Raw genomic sequence first — 12539 nt, 5'->3', positions numbered from 1 at the left:
CCTTCTACAACCAATTTCATGCATTGTTCCTGTCACTACAGCAGCGTGTTTCTGGTTCGATGAACTAGAAAAGTCGCTCAATAAAGATTCTTCTTATGAGGAGATTATGGACAGAATTCATGCTCTTAAATTGGCTAACTCTTTTACTTTAGACGCCACTTTGCAATTGGCTAGATTAGCGGCGAAAAATTTGGGGTTTGCTATTGTGGCGCGCAGAGCGCTTTGGCTAAAATCTTGGTCAGCGGATGTGTCTTCCAAGAACAAATTGCTTAACATACCTTTCAAGGGGAAAACGCTGTTTGGCCCTGACTTGAAAGAGATTATTTCAGATATCACTGGGGGTAAGGGCCACGCCCTTCCTCAGGATAGGTCTTTTAAGGCTAAAAATAAACCAAATTTTCGTCCCTTTCGCAGAAACGGACCAGCCCCAAGTTCTACATCCTCTAAGCAAGAGGGTAATACTTCTCAAACCAAGCCAGCCTGGAGGCCAATGCAAGGCTGGAACAAAGGTAAGCAGGCCAAGAAACCTGCCACTGCTACCAAGACAGCATGAGATGTTGGCCCCCGATCCGGGACCGGATCTGGTGGGGGGCAGACTTTCTCTTTTCGCTCAGGCTTGGGCAAGAGATGTTCTGGATCCTTGGGCGCTAGAAATAGTCTCCCAAGGTTATCTGCTGGAATTCAAGGAGCTACCCCCAAGGGGGAGGTTCCACAGGTCTCAATTGTCTTCAGACCACATAAAAAGACAGGCATTCTTACATTGTGTAGAAGACCTGTTAAAAATGGGAGTGATTCATCCTGTTCCATTAGGAGAACAAGGGATGGGATTCTACTCCAATCTGTTCATAGTTCCCAAAAAAGAGGGAACATTCAGACCAATCTTAGATCTCAAGATCCTAAACAAATTTCTCAAGGTTCCATCGTTCAAAATGGAAACCATTCGGACAATTCTTCCTACCATCCAGGAAGGTCAATTCATGACCACGGTGGATTTAAAGGATGCGTATCTACATATTCCTATCCACAAGGAACATCATCGGTTCCTAAGGTTCGCCTTTCTGGACAAGCATTACCAGTTTGTGGCACTTCCATTCGGATTAGCCACTGCTCCAAGAATTTTCACAAAGGTACTAGGGTCCCTTCTAGCGGTGCTAAGACCAAGGGGCATTGCAGTAGTACCTTACTTGGACGACATACTGATTCAAGCGTCGTCTCTACCACAAGCAAAGGCTCATACGGACATTGTCCTGGCCTTTCTCAGATCTCACGGGTGGAAAGTGAACGTAGAAAAAAGTTCTCTCTCTCCGTCAACAAGAGTTCACTTCTTGGGAACAATAATAGACTCCTTAGAAATGAGGATTTTTCTGACAGAGGCCAGAAAATCAAAACTTCTAAGCTCTTGTCAAGTACTTCATTCTGTTCTTCTTCCTTCCATAGCGCAGTGCATGGAAGTAATAGGTTTGATGGTCGCGGCAATGGACATAGTTCCTTTTGCGCGAATTCATCTAAGACCATTACAACTGTGCATGCTCAGTCAGTGGAATGGGGATTATACAGACTTGTCTCCGACGATACAAGTAGATCAGAGGACCAGAGATTCACTCCGTTGGTGGCTGACCCTGGACAACCTGTCACAAGGGATAAGCTTCCGCAGACCAGAGTGGGTCATTGTCACGACCGACGCCAGTCTGGTGGGCTGGGGCGCGGTCTGGGAACCCCTGAAAGCTCAGGGTCTTTGGTCTCGGGAAGAATCTCTTCTCCCGATTAAATATTCTGGAACTGAGAGCGATATTCAATGCTCTCAAGGCTTGGCCTCAGCTAGCAAAGGCCAAATTCATACGGTTTCAATCAGACAACATGACGACTGTTGCGTATATCAACCATCAGGGGGGAACAAGGAGTTCCCTGGCGATGGAAGAAGTTACCAAAATAATTCAATGGGCGGAGACTCACTCCTGCCACTTGTCTGCAATCCACATCCCAGGAGTGGAAAATTGGGAAGCGGATTTTCTGAGTCGTCAGACATTTCATCCGGGGGAGTGGGAACTCCATCCGGAAATCTTTGCCCAAATAATTCAATTGTGGGGCATTCCAGATATGGATCTGATGGCGTCTCGTCAGAACTTCAAGGTTCCTTGCTACGGGTCCAGATCCAGGGATCCCAAGGCGACTCTAGTGGATGCACTAGTAGCACCTTGGAGCTTCAACCTAGCTTATGTGTTCCCACCGTTTCCTCTCATTCCCAGGCTGGTAGCCAGGATCAAACAGGAGAGGGTATCGGTGATCTTGATAGCTCCTGCGTGGCCACGCAGGACTTGGTATGCAGATCTGGTGAATATGTCATCGGCTCCACCATGGAAGCTACCTTTGAGACAGGACCTTCTTGTTCAAGGTCCATTCGAACATCCGAATCTGGCCTCACTCCAACTGACTGCTTGGAGATTGAACGCTTGATTTTATCAAAGCGAGGGTTCTCAGATTCTGTCATTGATACTCTTGTTCAGGCCAGAAAGCCTGTAACTAGAAAAATCTACCATAAAATATGGAAAAAATATATCTGTTGGTGTGAATCTAAAGGATTCCCATGGAACAAGATAAAAATTCCTAAGATTCTATCCTTTCTTCAAGAAGGTTTGGAGAAAGGATTATCTGCAAGTTCTTTGAAGGGACAGATTTCTGCTTTTTCTGTTTTACTTCACAAAAAGCTGGCGGCTGTGCCAGATGTTCAAGCTTTTGTTCAGGCTCTGGTTAGAATCAAGCCTGTTTACAAACCTTTGACTCCTCCTTGGAGTCTTAATTTAGTTCTTTCAGTTCTTCAGGGGGTTCCGTTTGAACCCCTACATTCCGTTGATATCAAGTTATTATCTTGGAAAGTTTTGTTTTTGGTTGCAATTTCTTCTGCTAGAAGAGTTTCAGAGTTATCTGCTCTGCAGTGTTCTCCTCCTTATCTGGTGTTCCATGCAGATAAGGTGGTTTTGCGTACTAAACCTGGTTTTCTTCCGAAAGTTGTTTCTAACAAAAATATTAACCAGGAGATAGTCGTGCCTTCTTTGTGTCCGAATCCAGTTTCAAAGAAGGAACGTTTGTTACACAATTTGGATGTAGTTCGTGCTCTAAAATTCTATTTAGAGGCTACAAAGGATTTCAGACAAACTTCTTCCTTGTTTGTTGTTTATTCTGGTAAAAGGAGAGGTCAAAAAGCAACTTCTACCTCTCTCTCTTTTTGGCTTAAAAGCATCATCAGATTGGCTTATGAGACTGCCGGTCGGCAGCCTCCTGAAAGAATCACAGCTCATTCCACTAGGGCCGTGGCTTCCACATGGGCCTTCAAGAACGAGGCTTCTGTTGATCAGATATGTAGGGCAGCGACTTGGTCTTCACTGCACACTTTTACTAAATTTTACAAATTTGATACTTTTGCTTCTTCTGAGGCTATTTTTGGGAGAAAGGTTTTGCAAGCCGTGGTGCCTTTCATCTAGGTGACCTGATTTGCTCCCTCCCATCATCCGTGTCCTAAAGCTTTGGTATTGGTTCCCACAAGTAAGGATGACGCCGTGGACCGGACACACCTATGTTGGAGAAAACAGAATTTATGTTTACCTGATAAATTACTTTCTCCAACGGTGTGTCCGGTCCACGGCCCGCCCTGGTTTTTTAATCAGGTCTGATGATTTATTTTCTCTAACTACAGTCACCACGGTATCATATGATTTCTCCTATGCAAATATTCCTCCTTTACGTCGGTCGAATGACTGGGGAAGGCGGAGCCTAGGAGGGATCATGTGACCAGCTTTGCTGGGCTCTTTGCCATTTCCTGTTGGGGAAGAGAATATCCCACAAGTAAGGATGACGCCGTGGACCGGACACACCGTTGGAGAAAGTAATTTATCAGGTAAACATAAATTCTGTTTTTATATAGTTTACATACTAACTTGGGTTTTGTATTGTTTTATACAAAGGAGTTTTCTGTTAAAGGGACATTAAATCCAAAAAATTTCTTACATGATTCAGATAGATAATACAATTTTAAACAACTTTTTAATTTACTTCTATTATCTAATTTGTTTCATCATATTGGTATCTTTGTTGAAGGAGCAGCAATGCACTACTGGTTTCTAACTGAACACATGAGTGAGCCAAGGACAATCGGTATATATATATGCAGCCACCAATCAGCAACTAGAACCTAGATTCTCTGCTGCTCCTGAACTTTCCTAGATAAACCTTTTAGCAAAAGAAGGAAGCAAATTAAATAATAGAAGTAAATGGGAATGTTGTTTAAAATTGTATTCTCTATCTAAATCATGAATGAACAATGTTGGGTTTCATGTCCCTTTAAGTTGCATCAGGTGCACTCAATCCCTAGCTGTTTGTCTTATTTTGAAAATAAATCCTTTTACCTGTAAACAAGAGAATGCAATTCTATTAGCGTTGCATGCTTTCCTATTTTTAGTTCACCAATTGACAAAACTATTTATTGACCAACACACTCTGCTTGCTAGAGTCTATAGAAGTTAGATATTGAGATTGAGCCCATGTAATATTTACAAGAACACTTGAATGATTTTTTTTTTTCTATTTCTTTCTTCTAGAAAATGGAATAAATGGAACAATAACATCTAATGGAGCAGACTCTCCCCGCAGTCGTAAAGAAAAATCCTCTTAAAGGAAAAAGCGTTTTGCTTCCAATGTACTCTGCTCCCAAAGAGAAGTTGCCTTGTGCTGTAAAAAGCCCCTCAGCACTAGAATTCTTACTGTTACAACAAATAATGCAATGTGTTTCAGTTCAACAGTATGAAATGAAACTTCAAGCTGTCCAAGGTGTTTTTATATTTGTTAAATGCTAGAACTGCCACACAAGAAAAAAAATTGTATCAATTTTAGTTAATCTGCTGTCTGGAAGGTAATCCTGCAGGTACAATTTAAGAACAACAAATCTTTAAGCCAAATGTATCGTTACAAAGTCTTTGTTCTTTTATGTGGGGTATCCAGATTAGAGCAAAACCTCCTCCCTTTTTTTTTTTTTTTTTTTTTTTTTTAAATATAACTGTTCATTTATTCAGGGACACATTTTAACATTAGTTTGATATGTTGAAATAGGGTTTATATATGTATGTATATATATATATATATATATATATATATATATATGTATGTGTATATATATATATATATATATATATATATATATATATATATATATATATATATATATATAATTTGTTTCCATTATCTTAAATTCTCTCTAGTTTGATAACATGGTGAGCTTGCTCCTGTTTTCCCAAAAAAGTTTTCAGCATTTGTAAAAGTAATGCTCTGAGAAATCAGTTGATCGTTTCAGGTGTAACAAAACTCACAAAATTGTATTCATTTCAATGGAGAAGATCAGCAAGCTGGCAGTGTAATCAGGCTGAAGATCTGCAGCAAGTTTCAACACAATCCATCTTTAAAATAAAAAAATCTAATGAAAAACGTAATTTTCAGTATGTAGTTTACTATGTTAATATGAACACAAACATGTACCCAGTGTCCCTTCAACGTTGAGTGGCATTGCATTAAAGTATTGGTATTTCTCCTCTTGTAGTAGAGTTCCAGCATCTTACACTTTTGATATGCCAATTCAGATGTTTGAGATGTAAATGCAATCATAAATGTATTTTCACTTCAATTTTTTATAAGCCAACTTTTTCTTATTTGATTAAAAACTACAATAAAACAAAAATTGTGGGCACTTAAAATAATATTGGTTTTTAAAGTGTTAACATTTTTTTTTCTTGGCTTAAAAAAAAAAAAAAAAGAATCAACAACTGATAATGCCTTTTATCATGCTTGCCTTAAAATTGTGAAAAAAGACAACACACTGTTATTACATTTGATTTTGACAGCCATTTTATTAGAACATTCGTAATAAAGGCTTGTTGCAAATTGCCACTGTGTGCCATGATGTGGCAATGCGACTGAACCATTTTATTCAAATGATTTATTTCAAAGTGTTTTGTTTCTGCATAAAATTAATACAAACTGATTTGACACAGGCTGGACTTAAGTAAATATTGACTATGAATAAGAATCTTGCTCATTCATCTATGATTGTGAAACCGGGAATTTTCGGTTCTCTGTATACAGCATTTATATTTTTGGATAAAATAATATATATATTTATATCTTTACTAATGAAAGCCTTAAAACAACGTGTTTAGTATGTCTGTGTCATTTGCTGTAATTGTGATGTGAAAATTTTGAATACTTTAATTGGTTTAGCTAATGATGCCATTGAGGTTTTTTGGGACCAGTTTGTAAATGTTAATTTGCTGAAACAAGTAAAGGCTTTTGTTTAATGAATTATATGAATACGTTTTTTAATATTTTCTATTTGCTGTTATATAATTCTTTAGTGAACAATTAAACTGATTCATATTTGTTTGATTGATACTGAAATGTAATTCAGTTTTTAAATTTAACTTTTTAATATAATTTGAATGATAGCTACAGTCAGGGTTTTTATTTTAATTTTAGCTTTATTCAGCATATATGTACAAAAGCTGAAAATACTACATGAACATAAAAGGAAGATATTTTACCGATTTTCTCATCTCACCTGAGTAAGTGCTCTGTGAGCAGTTATACTTCAGCTACTCTCTTTACTGTCATCTACACTTTGCATTACTGTGATTGTGGGTGATTTCACCGTAATCTTAAAAGATTCCATGGTAAAGTTACCCAAATGTTGAAGCATTTGAAAGTGATACAGCATAGCTGTAAACTGCTATCACATAATTGCTAGACTATCAATAGGTCTAACTGTTCACAGTGCACTTACTCTGATGAGCTGAAGAAATGTTGAGGTAAAATATATTCCCTTTTTAGAAAGAGTTTTTCATGTCCGTTTTTTACAGTTATGCTGCACCACTTTCAAGTGATTTAGCATAGGAGTATTATGTCCCTTTAAATTGAGGAGGGAAATAAAATGACACTGCTAATCCTGTGATTCACACTCTTTTGCCAAATCCTGGGAGAAGCATTCTGATTGGACACTTAAAGTCCCTCTACAGTGGGGCTACTGAGGAAAATTTGGGAAAAATTCCTTCCTTTTTACATATAGATGTTTGTGATATGTCAGTTTTTATAGATTTGCGGCATCACTTTTCAAATGGATCGCCATTTAGGTAACGCAGCCAATTCAGTAATGTACTCTTTATTATACTAAATGGAAAAAAAAGGTGTAAAACACTTTTTCTTTCATATAGGTGTCGAGGGTTCACTAGCTTGTTATGGGACATATATTCCTACCGGGAGGCGGCAAAGTTTCCCAAACCTCAAATGCCTATAAATACACCTCCCACCTCACTCATACATCAGTTTTAAAAACTTCCTCTTTAGGAGGTGGTGAATCATGATGTGCTTGATTCTTCAGTGAAAGGCACTTTTCTCCAACATAGGTGTGTCCGGTCCACGGCGTCATCCTTACTTGTGGGATATTCTCTTCCCCAACAGGAAATGGCAAAGAGCCCAGCAAAGCTGGTCACATGATCCCTCCTAGGCTCCGCCTACCCCAGTCATTCTCTTTGCCGTTGTACAGGCAACATCTCCACGGAGATGGCTTAGAGTTTTTTAGTGTTTAACTGTAGTTTTTCATTATTCAATCAAGAGTTTGTTATTTTCAAATAGTGCTGGTACGTACTATTTACTCAGAAACAGAAAAGAGATGAAGAATTCTGTTTGTATGAGGAAAATGATTTTAGCAACCGTAACTAAAATCCATGGCTGTTCCACACAGGACTGTTGAGAGCAATTAACTTCAGTTGGGGGAACAGTGTGCAGTCTCTTACTGCTTGAGGTATGACACATTCTAACAAGACGATGTAATGCTGGAAGCTGTCATTTTCCCTATGGGATCCGGTAAGCCATGTTTATTACGATTGTAAATAAGGGCTTCACAAGGGCTTATTTAAACTGTAGACTTTTTCTGGGCTAAATCGATTGATTATTAACACATATTTAGCCTTGAGGAATCATTTTTTATGGGTATTTTGATATAATAATATCGGCAGGCACTGTTTTAGACACCTTATTCTTTAGGGGCTTTCCCAAAGCATAGGCAGAGTCTCATTTTCGCGCCGGTGTTGCGCACTTGTTTTTGAGAGGCATGGCATGCAGTCGCATGTGAGAGGAGCTCTGATACTTATAAAAGACTTCTGAAGGCGTCATTTGGTATCGTATTCCCCTTTGGGTTTGGTTGGGTCTCAGCAAAGCAGATACCAGGGACTGTAAAGGGGTTTAAAGCTTAAAACGGCTCCGGTTCCGTTATTTTAAGGGTCCCTTCTAGCGGTGCTAAGACCAAGGGGCATTGCAGTAGTACCTTACCTGGACGACATTCTGATTCAAGCGTCGTCCCTTCCTCAAGCAAAGGCTCACACGGACATTGTCCTGGCCTTTCTCAGATCTCACGGCTGGAAAGTGAACGTGGAAAAGAGTTCTCTATCCCCGTCAACAAGGGTTCCCTTCTTGGGAACAATTATAGACTCCTTAGAAATGAGGATCTTTCTAACAGAGGCCAGAAAAACAAAGCTTCTGGACTCTTGTCGGATACTTCATTCCGTTCCTCTTCCTTCCATAGCTCAGTGCATGGAAGTGATCGGGTTGATGGTGGCGGCGATGGACATAGTTCCTTTTGCGCGCATTCATCTAAGACCATTACAACTGTGCATGCTCAGTCAGTGGAATGGGGACTATACAGACTTGTCTCCGAAGATACAAGTAAATCAGAAGACCAGAGACTCACTCCGTTGGTGGCTGTCCCTGGACAATCTGTCTCAAGGGATGATGTTCCACAGACCAGAGTGGGTCATTGTCACGACCGACGCCAGTCTGATAGGCTGGGGCGCGGTCTGGGGATCCCTGAAAGCTCAGGGTCTTTGGTCTCGGGAAGAATCTCTTCTACCGATAAATATTCTGGAACTGAGAGCGATATTCAATGCTCTCCAGGCCTGGCCCCAGCTTGCGAGGACCAGGTTCATACGGTTTCAATCAGACAACATGACGACTGTTGCGTACATCAACCATCAGGGGGGAACAAGGAGTTCCCTAGCGATGGAAGAAGTAACCAAAATAATTCTTTGGGCGGAGTCTCACTCCTGCCACCTGTCTGCTATCCACATCCCAGGAGTGGAAAATTGGGAAGCGGATTTTCTGAGTCGGCAGACATTGCATCCGGGGGAGTGGGAACTCCATCCGGAAATCTTTGCCCAAGTCACTCACCTGTGGGGCATTCCAGACATGGATCTGATGGCCTCTCGTCAGAACTTCAAAGTTCCTTGCTACGGGGCCAGATCCAGGGATCCCAAGGCGGCTCTAGTGGATGCACTAGTGGCACCTTGGACCTTCAAACTAGCTTATGTGTTCCCGCCATTTCCTCTCATCCCCAGGCTGATAGCCAGGATCAAGCAGGAGAGGGCGTCGGTGATCTTGATAGCTCCTGCGTGGCCACGCAGGACTTGGTATGCAGATCTGGTGAATATGTCATCGGCTCCACCTTGGAAGCTACCTTTGAGACGAGACCTTCTTGTTCAGGGTCCGTTCGAACATCCGAATCTGGTTTCACTCCAGCTGACTGCTTGGAGATTGAACGCTTGATTTTATCGAAGCGAGGATTCTCAGATTCTGTTATCGATACTCTTGTTCAGGCCAGAAAGCCTGTGACTAGAAAGATTTACCACAAAATTTGGAAAAAATATATCTGTTGGTGTGAATCTAAAGGATTCCCTTGGGACAAGGTTAAGATTCCTAGGATTCTATCCTTCCTTCAAGAAGGATTGGAAAAAGGATTATCTGCAAGTTCCCTGAAGGGACAGATTTCTGCCTTGTCGGTATTACTTCACAAAAAGCTGGCAGCTGTGCCAGATGTTCAAGCCTTTGTGCAGGCTCTGGTTAGAATCAAGCCTGTTTACAAACCTTTGACTCCTCCTTGGAGTCTCAATTTAGTTCTTTCAGTTCTTCAGGGGGTTCCGTTTGAACCCTTACATTCCGTTGATATTAAGTTATTATCTTGGAAAGTTTTGTTTTTAGTTGCGATTTCTTCTGCCAGAAGAGTCTCAGAATTATCTGCTCTGCAGTGTTCTCCTCCTTATCTGGTGTTCCATGCAGATAAGGTGGTTTTACGTACTAAACCTGGTTTTCTTCCAAAAGTTGTTTCTAACAAAAACATTAACCAGGAGATTATCGTACCTTCTCTGTGTCCGAAACCAGTTTCAAAGAAGGAACGTTTGTTGCACAATTTGGATGTTGTTCGCGCTCTAAAATTCTATTTAGATGCTACAAAGGATTTTAGACAAACATCTTCCTTGTTTGTTGTTTATTCAGGTAAAAGGAGAGGTCAAAAAGCAACTTCTACCTCTCTCTCTTTTTGGATTAAAAGCATCATCAGATTGGCTTACGAGACTGCCGGACGGCAGCCTCCCGAAAGAATCACAGCTCATTCCACTAGGGCTGTGGCTTCCACATGGGCCTTCAAGAACGAGGCTTCTGTTGATCAGATATGTAGGGCAGCGACTTGGTCTTCACTGCACACTTTTACCAAATTTTACAAGTTTGATACTTTTGCTTCTTCTGAGGCTATTTTTGGGAGAAAGGTTTTGCAAGCCGTGGTGCCTTCCATTTAGGTGACCTGATTTGCTCCCTCCCTTCATCCGTGTCCTAAAGCTTTGGTATTGGTTCCCACAAGTAAGGATGACGCCGTGGACCGGACACACCTATGTTGGAGAAAACAGAATTTATGTTTACCTGATAAATTTCTTTCTCCAACGGTGTGTCCGGTCCACGGCCCGCCCTGGTTTTTTTAATCAGGTCTGATATTTTATTTTCTTTAACTACAGTCACCACGGTACCATATGGTTTCTCCTATGCAAATATTCCTCCTTAACGTCGGTCGAATGACTGGGGTAGGCGGAGCCTAGGAGGGATCATGTGACCAGCTTTGCTGGGCTCTTTGCCATTTCCTGTTGGGGAAGAGAATATCCCACAAGTAAGGATGACGCCGTGGACCGGACACACCGTTGGAGAAAGAAATTTATCAGGTAAACATAAATTCTGTTTTTAAGCCTATTGAAGCTCAGTTCCTCTCTAAGTACAGTGTTTGTCTGAGGGATGTGAAGGGAGTATTGCCTGATGTTTCCATGATTTCACCCATGGAAAATATATATTTCTTCTGTTAAGTGTGATCAATCCACGGGTCATCATTACTTCTGGGATATTAACTGCTCCCCTACAGGAAGTGCAAGAGGATTCACCCAGCAGAGCTGCATATAGCTCCTCCCCTCTACGTCACTCCCAGTCATTCTCTTGCACCCAGCAACTAGATAGGTCGTGTGAGAGGACTATGGTGATTATACTTAGTTTTATATCTTCAATCAAAAGTTTGTTATTTTAAAATAGCACCGGAGTGTGTTATTACCTCTCTGGCAGAGTTTGAGGAAGAATCTACCAGAGTTTTGCTATGATTTTAGCCGGAGTAGTTAAGATCATATTGCTGTTCTCGGCCATCTGAGGAGTGAGGTAAACTTCAGATCAGGGGACAGCGGGCAGATGAATCTGCATAGAGGTATGTAGCAGTTTTTATTTTCTGACAATGGAATTGATGAGAAAATCCTGCCATACCGATATAATGTCATGTATGTATACTTTACACTTCAGTATTCTGGGAGAATGGTACTTCACTAGAATTACACTGTAAGAAAGACATAAAGCTGTTTAATAACTAGAGATTATGTTTAACGTTTTTGCTGGAATGTAAAATCGTTTTCATTTGCTGAGGTACTGAGTGAATAAATGTTTGGGCACCATTTTTCCACTTGGCAGTTGCTTAAATCTGTTTTTTCTGTCAGTTTCTGTTCTCCCTCACTGCTGTGTGTGTGGGGGAGGGGCGCTTTTACTATGCATCAAATATTTCAGTCAGCAACTCATTGTATTCCCTGCATGATCTGGTTCATCTCTACAGAGCTCAGGGGTCTTCAAAACTTATTTTGAGGGAGGTAATTTCTCTCAGCAGAGCTGTGAGAATTATAGTTTGACTGAAATAAAAACTTTTATTCTGTAATTTGTTTCCTGCTTTCAGAAATTGTTATCTTTGCTAATGGGATTAAACCTTTGCTAAAGTTGTGTTGTTTACAAGGATTGAGGCTATAACTGTTTCAATTTATTAATTTCTCCAACATAGGTGTGTCCGGTCCACGGCGTCATCCTTACTTGTGGGATATTCTCTTCCCCAACAGGAAATGGCAAAGAGCACAGCAAAGCTGGTCACATGATCCCTCCTAGGCTCCGCCTACCCCAGTCATTCTCTTTGCCGTTGTACAGGCAACATCTCCACGGAGATGGCTTAGAGTTTTTTAGTGTTTAACTGTAGTTTTTATTATTCAATCAAGAGTTTGTTATTTTAAAATAGTGCTGGTATGTACTATTTACTCAGAAACAGAAAAGAGATGAAGATTTCTGTTTGTATGAGGAAAATGATTTTAGCAACCGTTACTAAAATCCATGGCTCA

At 40.7% G+C, this 12539-nt stretch overlaps 1 protein-coding gene across 1 annotated transcript in view; it reads left to right on the top strand.

Annotated features, from left to right (window-relative positions):
• Positions 1-6342, top strand: part of TRAM1 (translocation associated membrane protein 1) — a 79216-nt gene extending 72874 nt beyond the window's left edge. The window contains exon 11 of the mRNA XM_053715114.1: positions 4593-6342. Within this exon, the coding sequence (XP_053571089.1) occupies positions 4593-4666 (74 nt within the window). The 3' untranslated portion in view covers positions 4667-6342. The remainder of the gene's footprint in view (positions 1-4592) is intronic.
• Positions 6343-12539: the final 6197 nt, after the last annotated feature.

This window comes from Bombina bombina, chromosome 5 (genome assembly GCF_027579735.1).
Source record: "Bombina bombina isolate aBomBom1 chromosome 5, aBomBom1.pri, whole genome shotgun sequence".
NCBI classification, from domain to species: Eukaryota; Metazoa; Chordata; class Amphibia; order Anura; family Bombinatoridae; genus Bombina; species Bombina bombina.
Note: the sequence above shows the minus strand (reverse complement) of the source record. Positions and strands in the feature narration are given on the sequence as shown.